Below are 19,820 nucleotides of genomic sequence, written 5' to 3'. Positions count from 1 at the left end.
CAGCGTTAAAGATCGGACGAGTATCGTGATTTCTATCTAGATATTAAATAGTATGCAATCTAACTTAATAAGATCTCAAATCGCCAATGAATTAAATAGATATGTATATATGTATGAATGTGTGGTTTAAGTCTACTGCAGTCTACAGTTCATGTTGATACCATACAGCAAAAAGCATTAGCCAAATAGAAATGGGGAAAAAGTTTTTCATATTTTTTGTATTGCTTTCGTGTTTTGAAGTTGTAGATTCCGCGGCTTCCACAACACAGAAAGATATTTACAATGCCATAATCTCCGGTTATACAAAGGAAGTTCGTCCTGTTTCTACAACCAACAGTGTCCTGAATATAGGAGTCATGGGCTATTTGTTAGCAATTAATGACTTCGACGAAGTTGCTGGTACACTTGAAACCGTCCTTGTTTTAGGATTACAATGGACAGATGAGGCTTTAACTTGGTCCGTAGCAAACTACAATAATGTTGCATACATAATTATCCCACAATCCAAAATTTGGGCACCAGAACTCTTCAATGTGAAATCTGCGGATACTTTTGTACCGATCGGCAGTGGAAGTTTCAAAGTGAGTGTAATGTATAATGGAGATGTTCAAATGATGCCAGGTGGTATTATGAAAATTAAATGCTCGCCTGATGTTGCCAAATTTCCATTTGATGTTCAAACCTGCTCTCTTGAAATTCTTCCGTGGATGTATATGTCAAATGATATTGTCCTTAGTGCTACTGCTTCTGAACTCGATTTTACATACTTCGAACTAAATGGGGAATGGACAGTGATGGCTAGTGGAATTAAAGCTGTACTGAAAAATGGCTATCCTTTTCTAACTATCAGCATAACTCTGAAAAGGCTACCATTATATCATATTGTGAACACTTTAATTCCGGTCTATTTTCTTGGTTTCCTCAACCCGCTTGTCTTCATCATGCCCTGTGACAGTGGAGAGCGGTCCGGATTTACTTTGACAATGCTTCTTTCATACACTGTATTTATGATGGTGATAAATGCATCCTTGCCTCAAACGTCCAGCCCGATGGCTATACTCTCATTCGTGACCTTTGGTGCGCTTGTCTTTAGCGGTTTTATCACTATTTTAAACAATTTCCAGCTGAGAATGTATCACAGAGACGAAAACATTCTTGTCCCAAACTGGCTTGTGAAACTGTCAAGAACTTTAGCCTGTGTCAGTAAGAGAAAGGTGAACCCGGGTATCACTGCTATCGAAGAGCATGATGAAACGTCTGGTTCGGGATTTAACAAAGACGAAGATACAGTTACCTGGAAACGTGTGGTTGACGTATTAGATATATTTTATCTTAAGGTAATATACATTACTTTTACCATTGGTACTATTGTTGCAACAATTTACCTTATATCCACATAGGTCAGCATATGGGGTCATTTTTAATGCAAATGGAGTTTTGATAATTATCCGCATTCAAAATATGCTCCATTGTATCAGTAACAGTCGCTCGACAATTATTTGTTGCTTTCCTAGAAAGAAGATAAGCTTTCCATTTTTTTTCATTTTGTTTTATTTAGTTCCTTTCTCTGAACATTAATTATGCTTTAACCGTTTTTATTTGCGCAACATTACATGCATTGATGGAAAAGGGGCCAAATAACAAGAAATTGATTTTCTTTGATCAAAAATGTCTCCAAGATATATAAACTTGTAATTTGTCATATCTCTAAAATCAACAAGAAATTGTATTATGTATACATTGTATAATTATACAAAAATTATACACGTTTTTTGGAAAATCCCATATCTATATTTATTAGTTTTTATTAATGATCTGACATTATATTCATTTTTATATGGCAAGTACAAAATAAGATGAACATTTTTGTTATATTTTGTGGGTATTTCATGACAGGTATCGTAAAACAAAACAAAAATATTGGTATGATACACATACTCTGTACTTATATATCATTACTAATAGTAAAACAATTTTTCAGTCATTGAGCGTGAAATATCATAATTATGGTGTGATTAATTAATTAAACTGATCGGCTATTTAATTAAACAATCAATTAATTATTCAATTAAGTATAAAATATATGGCTGATTGGAAAACTGGATTAGCAGCATTTGATTAAAAACCCATCAAACAATTGTATTATCGTTTACATTCTTGTGATTTTGTTTTAATGATTAAACATTATGAGCTATGTAATGTTATAAATTAATGATTTCAGTAATTTGTATAATATAGAAATCGTAATGCGTGTATTCGTTTGTTTGCCTATTGGTTCTTTTGTTTTATACTTAGTTCTCATTTGAGAACGTGACATTACTTACTTGAATTGGCCAATATTTGCATGGTGAATGTCGTCGATGAAGCAGAAGACGCTTACTGTCCGGAACACTTGGTCTTATTCTCCTAGTACTTGTTGAGGAGACTCCGTGTGATTCTTTTTTTTTTTCGTGTTTTGTCCCATTTTTATTCTTAGTTTTGATTATATAATGTTTTTCATTGGTTGGTATTTTCTTGTTTTTTTTGTTTTTCTGTTTATCTAAGCGAAAAAATCTGTTTATCTTTAATGTTATCTCCAGTTTTTGTAAAATATAATGATGCATAATTCTTTTGACAGAAAACCAGATAATCCTAAATATTCATTAGCAGTTATAAAGTATATATAGCTGACCAATCAAAACCACTCATTCTATTAGTATCATTGGAAACCACTTTTTATGTGGCGCGATGTTTGTGAAAATTTATGTTTAACGAAAATACCTTGCAGTTATCATTTATCTGTCCTTTTTGTCAGGATATAAACAAGATGTCATTACAGGTAGTATATCTATTCATATCAGTTTGTACCGATACTTTAAATGCATGGTATAGTTATAGTTATAGATACATTATGTCTTCTGATTCTTCCATATAGGTATTTTTTATCTGCTAAACATACAATTTATACTTATGCACGACCTCCTAACCAGATGAAGCGCTATTTATTTGAGGATATGAAGATATTCATCACAAATAAATATAGATTAGAAGGTCAACATGTCATTATAGAAACCGGAACCGATTATCAATATCATAAACGATTTTTCTCTTTGTCTGCATTAAAAAAATTCAACGGCTGAAGGACAAAAATCACATTTATTCTTTATCGTGCTCATTCAGGACAACCGGTTCAAATCGGAACAACAAAATCACTAGGTCTTTTAAAACCTAGTGCATCTAGATTTTAAAAATTCTTTCGTTTTGCATTTTTTTCAGTCACCTCCTAAGTTTAAATTTTAGGCTCTTAACATCACTGGTGAGTCCTAGAAAGGTGAAACAGTTGTATGATGCAGTTTAATTCCTTATCTGATTCTTCTGTGTCTTTACATTTTATTATTTGGTGCTGCTCACGTGAGTCTGTAGTACAGTCTTACAGATGCTACCGTCAAAAGTATTCCTTGATGTCTAGTAAATAGAGTTATTTCCCCTATTCCAATAACAGTGTTGTGGAAAAGGATCTTTGGATGCACATTGTGTTGACGTTATCTTTGTCGAGTTGGCCATCACGACACGCTCGATTATGTCAACTCGTCCCGAAGGTGATGTGCGACGGTGCGTTACAATATCGAGTGTAGTTTGCACCCGGTCATACCTGAGAATAGACGTGTTTTCCACGCTCTCGGTGTGATTGCAAACTATATCATACAGACCTGTTCTGTACTACATATTTACGCATCATTCTCCTTATATCTATATACCCTTAAAACAACAGTATAGTTTTTAATGGCATTTTCGATTATATCACTATAATCGTCTTTTTATTGGCATTGTACTTCTACACATTTTTATTGATCATATTACGTGTAAAGTGTTCAAGTAGTAGAACACATATGTATGGGAGGAACTTATCAAGGTATATATACTTTTGTTCTAATTTTGAATTTTAGATGACTTTCAAAAAAAAAAAAAAAAAACCCCACAAATTCAAAAAATGACAATAACAACAAAATTATCAATGCTTCAATTTATCACGAACGTCTTGTTATTCTTGTGTTTTTTTGTTTTGTTTTTGTTTGTTTGTTTTTTTTTTTTTTTTTGTGTTTTTTTTCGTATTACACATGTGTTATATAACGTATGGTTACGCCATGTTTGGATAAATTACATCACACTCACAAGTTGTATCGTGAAGTAACAATTATGTAACAATGAGGACTGAACATTAAGAGTGGAAATTAAATCAGTGTTTATGTGGAAATGTCCATTTTCTACAGTATTTACCTTACGTATCGATCATGTGATAAAATTGATTGAATATTCGTTTCTTAAATAATACACAGTCGAACCTCGTTATTTCAAACTCGACGGGACCATGGGAAAACTTCGAAATTGCCGAGTATTCGATTTAAGTGTGTTCAATTGTTTTTGTATTGTTAAAATGGGACCAATGAAATGGTTCGAGTTAATCGAGGCCTTTGAGTTCGTGATAACGAGGTTCTGCTTTATTTGATGAACTATCTCTGATTAACTCTTATGCAATGAAATTAAGATAGTGCCAGACTAAAATCATATATCGTTTTAAATTGTACAAGAAATAACATTACTGAGAATTGTATCTATTTCGGCTGCGTCCATGTATTATTTGTAATGTCCAGTATAATAATGTACACACACACCGGGCTTAATTTACTCACTTAAAGAACCATGACTCGCCTGCAGTCAGTTCCTAACACCACATAATAGTCTGAAAAATTACTTTTTGTAATCTTAATGTTGTGGGATGATATTCTCTCGCTAAGATCTATCAATGAATACTTGATGAATGAACAGAGATCAGAGGTCTAAACATACACGATATGAAAACAATACATATTTAAATCCGTAGACCATGAGCACTATAGAAAATTCTAGTTTACGCGGCCATTCTGATAGAGCATTGATAAACTCAATGACCTTTACGTTTATAAACAAAATCAATTGTCATCAGTAACTATCCGTCCCATCAAAATCCTGACATATCAGTTAATCTGCATGATATACAGGACAGTCAAAACACGTTTTTATAGAAATCTATACGTCATAGTCTTTTATTTTAGATCCGCACCATGTTGAAATAATCGCAATATCTCATTTATTCAATATTATCAATTTATCACATGTAATTACATAACCAATAGATACTCATTGTCAATGTAAACAGGATCCCCACGACAGTTTGAGCTTTCAAATTAAAAAAGAAAAATATCCTTGCTTATGTAATATAATATATTATTGATTATATGAAAATATACTACAAGTTCAAACTTTTATAGTATAAAGATGGTAAATGATTTACATAGAGATAAGTCATTGCCTTAAACTTTTTTGTATAGTAATGGTCATGGCTTCACAATATAGTATGCACTGTTGTCTTTGATAAACATTTATAGTGTGAAGATGGTAAATAAGTTCTACAAAATATATCATTAACTCAAACGTTTATTGTATAAAGATGGTAAATGAGTTTGATAAAAATATATCATCTACTTAAACATTTATTGTATAAAGATGGTTAATGAGTTTGATAAAAGATATATCGTCTACTCAAACATTTATTGTATAAAGATGGTTAATGAGTTTGATAAAAGATATATCGTCTACTCAAACATTTATTGTATAAAGATGGTAAATTATTGAGATGAAAATACACCACTGACTCAACTTTTTTGTGTAAATATGGTAAATGAGGTGTATGAAACATGTATCATTGTCTCTTTTTTAGAAATAATGGTCAACGCTTCACAATATAGTGCGCACTGATGTATTTGATAATTGGCACGTTTTGAGACATAAAGACAAATGGCGTAAGACACTGTTATTTTTCGAGAGAACATATTTTTGTTATCGGAAATGGTTTCGTTTTTTGACAAAAATGTATATAAAATGAAATAAAGATATAGAAAACTAGACTTCGCGATTTTCGTTAAGAATCACGTATGATTTACTTTGAGTTTTTTTTTTATAAAACCACAATTGAAAAAGCCCGTTAATTGTACATGTAATTGATAAGAAAATGGCGAAATGTCCTGCTTTGCTGTCGTTATAGTTTATATGTGTTAAGTTGTTAAGCTTGCATGCAAATGACTCAGTCACAAAAGTAGTAAAGATATTTGTTTGAACTTCGAAGTCTAATCTATCTCTTTAACACGTAGTATGAATAAGAAAATACTAGGTGAATGAATATAAGTTATTTGATATAATCATTCGAACAGGTAGATCTTTTTTCTTATACTAAACAACATAGATCCTATGTCTATCAAGCGTAACGATCAGTGATCAGGTCGACTATGTACTGACGTATGGACGTAAACAAAACACCTATAAAGATGGAACGGATACCAGGATTCGTATCAATGAGGTGACAATAGACGCTCAAAGAGTATACCTTAAATTAATTTCAAATCATTTCCGAACCCAGTCAAGCTAATTTTCAAAAGGACAGAAATATTTCGTCCATTTACCCCTTCATAAGGAAAGAATTAATAGACTTCAAATGAATTCTCAAATTTTGAAAGTATTTCTATTACTTTTGTGGGTTCAAGAGGCGGATTTTGCTGCTTCAACAGTTCAGAAGGATATTTACAATGCCATAATATCTGGTTATACAAAAGAAGTTCATCCAATGTCCACATCAGGCGATGCGTTAAATATATCGATCTCGGGATATCTGATTGCTATCAACAACTTTGATGAAGTTTCTGGTACTCTTGAAATAGTGGTGGTTTTGTCAATGCAGTGGGTGGATGAAGCTTTGGTTTGGGACCTTGCAAGTAATAGCTACATGGGCGCTATTACTATCCCTCAATCTAAAATCTGGGCACCGGAACTCTTTAACGTAAAAGCTGCAGATTCCTTCGAAGCCATCGGAGGCGGAAATTTCAAAGTAACTGTGGCATATAATGGATATGTTTACATGTCTCCTGGTGGAATAATGAAAGTCAAATGCACGCCTGATGTAACTAAATTTCCGTTTGATGTTCAGAACTGTTACATGGAGATTCTCCCTTGGATGTATACTGCCAATGATATAGTCCTGTCTGCAACTGCTTCACAACTCGATTTGACATATTATGAAGCAAATGGTGAATGGACTGTAATGGAAACTAGATTGAAATCAGAAAGGAAAGGCGACTATTTTGCTTTTGTTGTCAGCCTTAAAATGAAGAGAATTCCACTCTATCACATAGTGAACACGGTAATTCCAATGTATTTCCTTGGCTTTCTCAACCCACTCGTCTTCATCTTGCCATGTGACTGTGGAGAGCGGTCCGGATACACTTTAACTATGCTTCTTTCATACACAGTTTTTATGATGGTCATCAACGCTGCTTTACCTCAGACATCAAATCCAATGGCAGCACTCTCATTCGTGACCTTTGGAGCTCTTGTATTTAGCGGTATCATAACAGTTTTGAATTGCTTTCAACTACGAATGTTTCACAGAGACGAAATTATTCCCGTACCACTTTGGCTTGTAAAGTTCATCTCCTGTCTCTCCTGTGTTGGCAGGAAGAAGGTGACACCAGATATTGTTACGGATGGGGAAATTCAAGGAGGTTCTATTTCCAATCATGTCATTACATGGAAAACCGTTGTTGAAGTATTGGACATATTTTATATAAGTGTAATATATATTACAGGCGTCATTGGTACAATAGCCGCAACAGTTTACTTAACATCATCTTAGGGACATATTTGGTGCAGTCATCCGTGTTGGTCATTTGTAAGTATTTTTATATTTTTACAGCCACAAAAGAATATCAAACCACAGTTATGAATGAAAATGACCACCAAACCATCAATCAGTTCACGAATCATTCTCATCACTCTAAAGTACAAAAAACAACATTTCTAGATATAAATTCTAATAAAGTGTACTTCCAGTATTTCAAATCCAGAATCAACTACCACAAAAACTCTATTTGTTTTCTTGATTTTTATTGTTAATGTCGACATTCAAGACAATCAACAGCAGAAATACTCTACATATAGATTATCGCATATATATCAATATGGCATGAAGCCCGCTGTCTATATATTTCTATTTCTAAGATTAGTTAACTTTATTTTTACTTGATTCAAAAATATTATATTATTAGGTGAAAATTAGTACAGAAAGAATAGCTTTCAGCAAGACTAAGCTGCGAGATCACTCTGGTTGTCAAAACAACACACCACAATAAGAAATATAGCCCGTTTGCTCAAGATCACGGTTGACGGTGTAGTGATGCGGCTACACCAGCCGATTGGAACCGGTTCGGCTAATCAGTGTGTTACGAAGTGAACGCAAAATCTATGAAACACGTTCTTTGTCAGAAGTCCAGCGTTAGTGTAAATTCCACAACAAAATATCATCTGAACTTATTTCATCCACACCAATTCATAGCTTTCATAGCCTTATATATAGTAGGTAGCAGCGTAACTGTAAATATACTTAAATGATCGTCCTTTGATCGTGCATTTACCAGTGTTGATCAGCAGTACTAATCTATGGAATAACTTGTTCTTAACCTGAGTCATTATTTAGTTGACCAAAATGTGTTAATGTATTGTTTGTTATCCAATGGAACACTTTTGTCAAGAACATGATATAAGACAAAGATTAAGCTTCCTTAACCATCAATTAAAATTGATGTATCATTGGTATAGTGGATAATTAAAGTTTGGGTTTATTAAGTCAGTTGCGTTTGTTACTTATATTTTTTCATGCTCAATAAACCTTATGATAAGATTTTTCCAGTTCAAATCATCGTACCTAATCGTAAGAAAAATTGGTTTTCAAACAGTTTTAAAACCACATAACACTTTAAAGGTGACGCCGCCAAATATCATTTCTCGTTTTTCCTGTTGGAACGCCTGGTTTTATTCTTCGGGTACATTTTCAGGAGTCTCAATGTAGTTTTTCATTTATTCAAATTCTGTCCTGAATTGTTTGAATTCTCCTCAAAAACATGTATAATATATAAAACGGATAATTATGAATTAGCCGTACACTTTTACGGTATAACACGACATGTATCAGTGTCAAACCATGATGCCGTCCTTCTCTATGGGGACAAAAACTCCTGATTTTGGTTTTCCGTCATTGCTCGTTAGTCATTAATTTAAAACGCAACTACGATATGCAAAACTGGGACTATCAAAATGTCAAGTTATCTAGATATGTATTCAGATTTTGTGTTACGCGTAGCTGACAGTATAATCTATGGACGTTTTGACACAGCATAGTTATGAAAGATATGGCTGGTGCAGTAGCCGCTGTGACTACCACAACTATGTGTTGCTATACTGAGGCTAGAAGGTTGTTGTTTATACTTACAATCATCATTGATTCTTAATTGCTACATATGAAATTAATCATAAAAAAGAAGGTTCTAATTCTTCTTGCTGCAGGCATATGGTAACTTGGAATACTGTAAAGTCATTCATTGCTGTGGTGGTTTCATTTTCGTTGAATTCACGGGTACTCAAAATACACAAATGTATATGTCCATGAACTACAGATAAAATTTGATATGGATTATAGTGGTTTCTGTGAACCAGATTTATAGAAGAAATCAAGTGCCAACTAAAATGAACATTTTTGGGAAAACACTAAATTTGAAAATATATTATTTTGCTGTCAGCCAAAATAGCATTTACAATACATAGCAAGTATCATTGTACATATTGGTGACTTCATAGTTATCATTTTGTTTGTTTTTTGTTTGTTTTTCGCTTAAAATATCCCAACATCCCATCAGATTATCTATTAGAAAGTTGAATACCAGACCAATCCGTCTCCAGTCATGATTAACCTGTAACACTCCAGAACAAAGCTAGATGGTAATGGCGCATGTCTAGACTGGTTTCTCTAAGGAAAGGTTCTGTCTTTATCAAAAATAATTATTTCGGACAAATTCGCTCCCTCTTGGACTCGAGATGAATTCGTGTCTTCTTGTTATGGGGGAAATGCTTTTAATCTTGAGGCTTGGTGTCGAAATGGCTCTACCGGTGTTCTCCAAAGCACCCAAACTCATATCCATTACGTAGAATATTGAGAAATTGTATTCATTCTGTATGCAAACTTGACATCTTGGTTATTCAGAAAGCTTATGACGAAGATAAATTTTCACTCTTTATTTCTTAGCGATGTTTATTCCGTGATGGTCGGAGTGACTGATCGCTACTGTCTGGGCATTGTATATGGTTTGTAAGGGAGGTTTAGATACACAAGTGAATAACATATTGCCATACATATTTAGAATTAAACACAATAGAACCATATAATGAACTTAATGGATTCATTGAGCTCTTTCGTCCATTCTTGGACTCTTCAATGATGCTAATAACCGAAAGGCGACCAAGTTTAGATTGTAATTTTCAAATTATTAAAAGGAAAGTGTTTAATTACATAATGAATCGTTGTTTATTTTATTATTTATTTTTTCCGTCCTCTTAATAGCCAATTTTACACGAAGACGGTGTCCTTGTATGATACACGCCGCTATTAATCAAACTCGTTCCAAAAACCTTAGTTTGTACAGAACATGCGTGAAAATATCAATTTAGTAGGAGCTACTACAAAGTAAGAAATTAAGATCACTCATTGTTTTCTTTCTGCAAACAGACCTCTCAAACGAATGAAATGAGTAGTGAAGCATCGTTTGGTTTATTTAGAATAACTTTTTATCTCGTTTGCAATGTTGTTTTTATGTTGGCGTCAATGGCGAAATGCAAAAGAGATAAAAATGAAATCGATCTTGAAACTAAAATTGTATATAAAGTGTTGTAAACAAAACCCAAAGGCGTGTCTTTATATCGTTATTTTAACTATCGGCGTGTGATACATATGTCTACATTTTAGGTGTTATGGCAAATTGAGAGCTTTATAATGTAACAGTAGAGTTCATATTGCTTCTATTCACGAGAATGATATCTAAGCAAACCATTGGCTTAAGAATGTTTCGGTCAGTGATCGCAGAATGTTTCTTCTTTCTTAGAGGGGCAAGCTACGAAGGCCAAGGATCAGAGAAGTGTATTACCATGTAAGACGTAAAGGAAAAGAAAACAGAAATTCCAAAATATTCCAATGAGGGAATGATTTTCTTATGGTGTTCCATTTTATATCAAACATCCAAAGCACACAAACAACTCCTCAATTTAGCGACAGATTCATGTATAAAGTCGTATACCGGGTACTAGATACCACAGGTAATAGTCGCGTAGGTTCTCTTCTCAATTATAGGGACTTCAGGGCAAGGCTCAGGATAGGGATGGAATGGCTTATCTGCTTGTTTGTTTCCTAGCTATTGTCACTGTGAGGCGGGGTCTCCATGTAGAAGCTGGTGATTGCCTACTTGAACAAAGTACAAGAGGACCACCACACGCATGTTATCCAAAGCAATTGGAATTCAAAAGTGTTTTGCTCCATAAAAAAAGCCATGACACTGGAGAATATCCTGATATCAGGTCGTTTAGAGTTACTATTATTGACTGAAAGTAGAGCAAATTATCAGCAGCCTTTTTCGGATGTTTGAGTTGTCTGACACTAAACTAGCAGAATAGTAGTTATTTATTTTTGAAATACCTCCTGTCATATTTTATCACGGACCATTTCGATCATAGCTTAGCATGGGGCATTTGAAATCTGATTTCTTGATGTCCAAACAGATAAGAATTGTGTCATAATGTGATAACGTGCGACTAGTTTTATTACGCCTCAGTGAATGTATTGAAATCCTCTCTGTACTAAATACAAGCATGGTCCAAGGTACAGAACTATTAACATGTTTCATATCGCTAAGAAGGATTATAAGATACGTTTAGGATGGACATTGGATTTTATACTGTTATCTTAGTGACCATTGTCCATGTATGTAGTGATCAAATATAGAAACATGTGACCAATCTACATGATACGATATTTGCTGGCTATAATCCAGATATTCGTCCAATAATACACAAAGCGACGCCATTAATGTGAATGTTGCATTTCAGTTATTCAATATTGATGATTATAATTCTGTTTCTGGTGTATGGAGTCTAGTAGCAGCTCCAAACATCGTGTGGAAAGACGACATTCTCACGTGGACGCCATCTTCGTATGGCGGAATTCAATCTCTTGTTGTGAACCAAACAAAAATATGGCGTCCAAACTTGTATAATGTGATTGTGGCCGAACAGTTTCGACCGATTAGTAATGACCACTTCCGGGCGACGATCTTCAATGAGGAACAATACATTGGAAACCGGCAGGTCTTCTGAAAGTCAAATGTCGAACAGATGTGAAAAAATTTCCCTTTGGTTCACAGACATGCTCAGTCGATTTGACACCCTGGGGTTATGACGTCACTGAGGTTTTACCGGCTGCAAGTAACAAGAATATAGGCTTGAGTTATTACGACACTAGTGGAGAGTATGCCATTGAGTCGACTTCTGCTGTAGCGTCAACAGAGGCATCAATTAGCTTCGTCCAATTCAAACTGACATTTTCTAGAATTCCTCTGTCCCACGTGATCAATACCATACTTCCGGTTTCTCAGCATGGTCAATGCCAGCTTACCCAGTATTTATGATCCGGTAGCCGTCCTTTCGTAGTATTTTGTCCATGATCATAAGTTCAGGTATAGCGGCTCTCACGTTATTTCAACTTTATTTCTACAAAAAAAAAAAAAAAAAACCGGAAAACGACCCGATACCGAAGTATCTCTTGGCTATTTTTAAACGCTTACAACATAAACGTCGATGTGCAAGTTGTAAAAATAGAACAGTTGCGAGCGATGAACAGACAGACACGATAAAGACAGAACAAACATTCGGACAGGATACTCCAGACGAGAAACCCCAGTGGTAAAAACGTACGATAAATTATTTCTCATATATTTTTATATTATAATCGCTATTTTTTGTGCCGATATCCTTAATACACATTGGAACGAAAAGAGGAAATTATATTTGTTTTTCGAAAAGCTTTCACGAAAAATGTCATATGCGTTGTGGCGTTAGGATCCATCTTCTCGAGTTTTTTAAAACTTGTTCTTAAAGGACTTTCGTATTTCAAATGCAATCAATATCATTTGTAAACAAATCTAGTTTTGACATTGATGTAACCTAAGTCTATTGTTTTTTTTTCGGGTAGTTGGGTTACAGATTAATGAAACCTGAGATCCCGCTTTTATATCGTGCTTACGGTGACGTTTGTATTCCAAAGGGTACAGATAAAGGCGTGAAAGTTGTCATAATACGATAAATTAACTGCGATTAATTACCAAAGTACATTTCAAGAGCAAAATAATTACAAAGTGCCACCTTCAATAGCCTATCGTATTTAATAGCAGAGTTTTGTTCATTATACGTGTCCGTGACTCGAAACAAATCGAGATCGTATCATGTACTTTGGCCCGGGGCACAATAATTGAAGGAATATCATTTCATACAAAACAATGCGACCACTCAAGAATGATTTCTCACAGCCAATCAAGGTCAACGTGACATTGGAACTGATTACAGTAGATTGTTGCAGTTCCATGAATGAAATTCTCTCCCTTGGTGTGATACTTTATATTAAATGGATAGACGAAATTCTCACGTGGACGCCGGCAACATACGGGGGTTTGACCTACTTAATTGTAGGCCAGTCTAAAATATGGCTTCCGGAACTCTATAACACAAAATTGACCGAAAAAATTAACCAGTCAGCGAGGATCACTATAAAGCACAAGTGACGTACGAAGGCGAAGATTCGTGGAGACCAGGAGGCTTGCTGAAGGTCAAATATGACCCGGATGTGTCGAACTTTCCATTTGATGAACAGTCGTGTGACGTCATTCTGACCCCTTGGGGCTACGATCAGGCAAAGGTTGTGTTGCAGTTGTATGCAAATGACATGGAAAAGTTACTTGGAGAAAAATGGTGAATGGACAGTGAAAAGTGTTTTAAAACTCGGCATAACCATCAAACGGAAGTCGACATTTCATGGCTTTAATACGATCGCCTCTTTGGTGATTCTGTAAATATTCAATCCCCTTGTGTTTATTTTACCACCGCAGTCAGTAGAGCGTAACGATTTTATTGACATTCATTGTTTTGCTAACAGATGTTACAAAAGTTCTACCACCACATTCCAAGTCCATTGCAATCCAGAACTAAACCGTGGTACTGACGTTGTGTTTAAGTAGTTTATGTGTATTATTGATGATAATTCAACTGCATGTTTATCACAAAACTAACGAGTTTCTGGTCCCGAGGAATCTCGTTCGATTCGTGAGGTATATTAATGTTGTCAAACTGCATGTAAACATATGTCAAGTGAAATAGAAATCCACGTGATTGACGCATCAGTTGATGATACTAATATGATGTGGTAAGAAGTGGCCATTTTTCTGGATAGGGTCTACATAACTATTGGTTATATAATGATAATTTTCTTAATCTTGACAGTTCTGATTTATATGACTGCATCATGACGCCATAGTATCTCGACGTCATCATACTATATTTAGTGGGACGACAAATGAAAGCTTATTCGATTTGATATAATTCTTTATCCGTCAATCCCGGTTATTAAACTAACTTGTATAAGACTATACATACTGTAGTGTTTTCAAGATTTATTGCGTCCACAAACTCCCCAGAAGGAGGTAAAAGACTACAACAGCTTAAACAGAAAAGAATACAACCAGATGTACAGAAAGAGATATCAATTAACATTATCTAACATAATCCTAGCTCACCTTTTAGGTTTACTGAATTCTCAGAACTTTGATTTTAGTTGACTAGATATTCAACACAAATAACAGACAATAAAATACCTGAGTATACAAATAATAACAACCTTTATCCTCAACTGCACCAATGAAGTATCAATAACAGAATATTCAATTTATATACTATATCTAAAAACGACAATTCGGCCACTGAGATAATGCTTGGACGAGTTGACTTATTGTAGCTTTGACTTGAATAGTAAATACTAAATCAGTTTGCAATGTTATACTCACATCTATAGCATCTATAGTAAGCATAAATCAAGTAGTTAATTACACATTGATAGCTTACATGTAAATATATCTTGAACATGACTAGATTTGTAACACGAACCACGTGTTTACATCGCGAATGACGGACGATTGACAAATAGACCTTTCCTAACTTTACAAAACATTTTCCTGACTAGATCACAGTACCAATTTGACAATCAACGTTCAATTATTGAAGATTGACATGGGTGGGGAATAAACTCACCCTGTGGGGGACCTAAAATTTTCTCTGATTATTGTGTCGGAGCACGCCATGATAGACTTCCTGTTAAACTCCTTAGGGTACCACTAAATTCGTGATGCCCGGATCACAAGGGAGATAACTCAACAAGGTAACATGACACTCCCCTCCTGATATATTTATATCACTACTTAACGAATCAAAAAGATTGTTCACTTCTAGAAAACATAAGTACTGTCACCCAAGAGGGTGTCTGATCTCCACATACACTGCAGAATGTCAAAGTCAATCCGAACTGGTAAGGAACACAACTTCAGTCACCGGCCTAACAAAATACGAAAATTTTCCGTTCTTGACCATGCGAATTTCCACCTTTCGCACAAGTTCATCGTCACTTTTGAACACACGGTTCACAGGAGCAAGAGGCCACTCCATAAGTGAAACGGCACGATCTTTCATCAAGACAATGTCACCTTCCTTGAGATTTCTCTGCTGTTTTTGCTACTTGTTGCGCGACTGTAAGTTTGAGAAGTACTCATTCCGCCACTTCTTCCAAAATTCCTCAGCCAAAACCTGAACACATTTCCATTGATGCCGATATAAGTCCTTTTGACCGAAATGTTCGAAACTAAATGGAGGTTGATAGGAAGTCTTCTGAATGAGTAGTACTGATGTTGACAACACAGAAGGGTCTTCAGGATCTGTGGACACGGGTGTGATTGGCCTAGAATTGATGATACCTCTGCCATTAGAGTGGTAAGTATTTCATGAGTGAGAGTCCTACCTCTCATATCCAGTAGCATGGAGTCCAATATTCTGCGAGCCGTGCCTATCATGCGCTCCAACGCACCACCCATGTGGGAAGTGTGCGGGGGATTGAAGCGCCACACAGTGCCGTTCTCTAACAAGAAATTAGCAATTGTGGCTCATCCACGCCAATGGTGTGGTATCCCATGTTATCAGTGCACCCAACGAAGTTGGTCCCATTGTCGGAGCGAAATTCTCGCACCGTTCCGCGAAAAAAGATAAATCGCCGTAAAGAGTTTATGAAAGATGAAGAAGACATTTCTTCAATCACCAAGATATGCACTGCTCTGGATGCGAGGCAGGTAAAAAGCACTGCCCAGCGCTTAGATTGTGACGCACCTCCTCTAGTACGTCTGGTAGTGATGACCCAGGGTTCAAACACATCTACTCCTACGTAAGTGAACGGGGCTCTCGTATTTCTTCAGGATAGGCTTGCTGTTGTACGTCCCTGAGGTTAAAGATCCGAGATGTTTCGTGAAGGTCTGGGTTGACCGTTCTGGTCTGTGTAGCAGAAAGACCTTTCCTGATGATTGCAAAGGATTTCAAGCATGCAATGCCTCTTACCAAAGAGTTCCATGTAGAGAAACGTTTGCCACGCTCCTCTCCTATACATTGTGTTGCTGAACAAGAGGTTTTGAGAACCTTAATTTCTGGCCTAACTTCTGCGTCCACCGATGGCTGGACAAGATGATACTGACGGCAACCTTTGACTTCGTCTGATCCACCATCCTTTTCTAAAACACGTGATCCTTGTAGTCACATGCTTTCTTGCAGATCACAAGCATTTACACATCTAGTTCCTTCATCTGCGGGATTCCTTTCCGAGGAAACGTGACTCCACTGGGATGCCTTTGAGAATCTGAGTATTCTATTAACACTGTTGCCAAGGTAGACGTATAATCCGCGCACACGATTGTGCAAGTATCCCAACACAACCATACTATCAGTATAGAAGTGCATACTTCCAGGAGGAATGTCCAGCTGATCAGATATGGTACGACCAAGATCGGTGGCCAAGACAGCAGCGCATAGCTCAAGGCGCGGAATCGTATGACCATGTTGTGGTGCCACTTTTGCTTTTCCTAAGATGAAGCTCGCAATGAACTGATTGTCAGTGTCCTTGGTTCGGAGGAAGGCTACGGCTGCTACAGCATTCTTTGATGCATCCGAGAATATGTGTACTTCTTGTTCCGAATCCTTGTAAATAGTAACAGGAAAGTACTGTCTTGGGATAGAACAAGTGTGGAGTTGTTTGAGGGAACTGCACCATGACTCCCACTCTTGCCGTCGACCTTCAGGAAGGGTGTCATCCCACCCACCAGATGACTGATTAAGATCTCGGAAGAGCAATCTTCCTCGCAGAATCACAGGAGCTGCGAACCCAATAGGGTCAAAGATGCCATTGATAGTCGAAAGAAGGCCTCTCTTGGTATACGCCTTCCCAGTTATTCCGGTGCTAAAGACAAACGAATCTGATGCCAGATCCCAGTGTAATCCAAGGCTCCTTTGGACTGGTGGACAGTCCGTTGTAAGATCAAGATCTCTAATGTCTCCTGCCAAGTCATCACGATCAAAATTTTCCAGTACTTCTTGAGAATTGAAGGCAACCTTGTGAAGTCTTATCCCGCCATTTTTGCTCAAAGACTGTTGAGTTCTCTGAATGAGTGATACAGCCACAGCTACGTTTGGGGTCGAAGTCAGCCCATCGTCTACGTAGAAGTCCCTGGTCACAAAACTCTGAACATCCGCAGTGGAACTTTCTACTGCCTTTCTGAGTCCATAAATGGCAACAGCTGGAGATGGTGCGTTCCCGAAAACGTGAGCCGTCATACGATACTCAATCAATGGGTTTTCAAAGGCGTTGTTGGCATACCATAAAAATCTCAGAAAATTGCGGTGCTCCTGAATTACTTTAAAACAGTAGAACATCTATTCCACATCTGCCATGATAGCAACTTGGTCCTTTCGAAATCTGATTAAAACACCCAAAAGACTGTTTGTAAGATCTGGAGCAGTCAGTAGTACACTGTTCAGAGACAGGCCTCTTTCTTTTGCTGAAGAGTCAAATACACAGCGAATTTTATTTGGCTTTTTGGGGTGGTATACCCAAAAAGTGGAAGGTACCAAAACTCGTCTTCATGTTTCCTATCAGGTGCAACTTCAGCGTGTCCCTTTTCCAAAACTTTGGACATAAATTCTAACATGGGGGTCCTTTCGTAGACTAGAATCCAAGTTCATTGCTCGCCATAGACTTTGAGCTCTGTTGTCAGGTAACCGCGGACGGTCCGGTTTCAATGGAAGTGGTGCTTCCCATTGTCCATAATCATTTTTCCTAAATCCGTCGTCCATCATATTCAGAAATTCTTTGTCCTCCTTGGAGAATCCTGTTTTATTATCATTGGGGTCCTTGGCAAACAAAGGGAAGAGATTTCTTCAAGGGGTTTTCTCCTGACAGTTGAAGCAATTAGGACATGGCTCCATTGTCGAAGGACGACCATCAGCCAGGGTTTGTATTTTGTTTACAGTGAAATTGGATGACCTGTGAACCTTGCCAAGACACAACTCTCCAATTACGACCCATCCCATCTTGAGGCGTTACGCATAAGGTCCATTTACGGGCCCTATCCTTTGATCTAGTGCATGGTGTGCTGCAGGCAGATCACGTCCAATTAACATCAGGATATCCGCGTCGGAATCCAAAGGTTGAAGGTGTTGAGATATATCTTGCAGATGACGGTGGTAGTGGGCTGCCTCAGCTGTGGGACATTCATGACGGTTATTTGGGATGCCATCACACTCTAAAAGTACTGGAAGATCAAGAACGAACTCTCCATTCATTGACTCCATGACATATGCTTTGGCCTTTCTCCCAGTGGATGAAGTCTGGCCGGAACATGACATTATGGAACACTGTGTATTGACCGTTTTCACCAAACCTGTCGAAAAACTCTGTCCTAGCCAAGGACACGTTACTCTGGTCATCAATAACTGCATACAGACGAACAGTCTTTTCGGGTTGGCCCAGAGGGTATACCTTAACCAGAACAGTTTTTGCACATGATTTTCCAAGTCCCAATTATATATATATATTCAATTTCTTGACACAAAGTTACTTCTAAACAATTCCAAAATAAAACTAAAAGTTTGTGTTAATCTAAATAATCCATTAAGTTCATTATTCAATTCAATTACTAAGATAACATTGTTGATTAGTTTGTTATACACCGTTGACTGATTTTATTCAAATTAACATTAAAGTTCACAACCAACATTGTAGATCTGTATTCTTTAAATTCTATATGATACATCTCAATTTTATAATAAAGATCGTAGAAAAACTATTTAGTACTAAATTAAATAAATGAAAACTGTCTTACCTGAAGTGAAGAATCAACAGCAGATGTTAAATCTGATTATCTTTATTTGGCCGAGGTCAGGGTGTAGAGTGACCCTGGCCTACGCGACACATATATGTAATCTCTCTGTCCGCTTCTTCATCCAGGGGTATGAATAGGGAAAATTTAATAGAGAAAATAATAATAATCTACAAAATCCCTTTTTGGTGCCTCTTAGCCCTGTAGATAATGCAAAATCATTTTATCCAACAATTTACCTCAATAAAATGAAAATTGAGCAATAATTTCATTTTGGTCCCTTTTTTACGTTAAACAATAACAAGCATCGATGTTTGAAGTAATGACTTCAAATAAAGATTTTTATATAAAATGGTCTCTTTCATTGAATTTACCAGTCACAAATGATTTAAAAAGAAGAATAAAAGCTGCTACGGATAAACG

General features: G+C 36.4%; 2 protein-coding genes across 2 annotated transcripts; one reads left to right on the top strand and one right to left on the bottom strand.

Moving 5' to 3' along the window:
- Nucleotides 1–191: 191 nt before the first annotated feature.
- Nucleotides 192–12,261, top strand: LOC132560658 (uncharacterized). Its single transcript, XM_060225324.1, has 3 exons — nt 192–1,337; nt 6,560–7,402; nt 11,995–12,261. Exons 1-3 carry the CDS (start codon nt 192–194, stop codon nt 12,259–12,261), a joined length of 2,256 nt encoding a protein of 751 aa, XP_060081307.1.
- A 4,518-nt stretch (nt 12,262–16,779) lies between these two features.
- LOC132560657 (uncharacterized) lies at nt 16,780–17,952 on the bottom strand. The gene has a single exon (XM_060225323.1). The coding sequence runs from the start codon at nt 17,950–17,952 to the stop codon at nt 16,780–16,782; it is 1,173 nt and encodes a 390-aa protein (XP_060081306.1).
- Between the last annotated feature and the right edge of the window lie 1,868 nt (nt 17,953–19,820).

The sequence above is a fragment of the Ylistrum balloti genome, unplaced genomic scaffold, assembly GCF_031769215.1.
Source record: "Ylistrum balloti isolate Yb309-2 unplaced genomic scaffold, AGI_CSIRO_Ybal_v1 Utg371092, whole genome shotgun sequence".
NCBI classification, from domain to species: Eukaryota; Metazoa; Mollusca; class Bivalvia; order Pectinida; family Pectinidae; genus Ylistrum; species Ylistrum balloti.
Note: the sequence above shows the minus strand (reverse complement) of the source record. Positions and strands in the feature narration are given on the sequence as shown.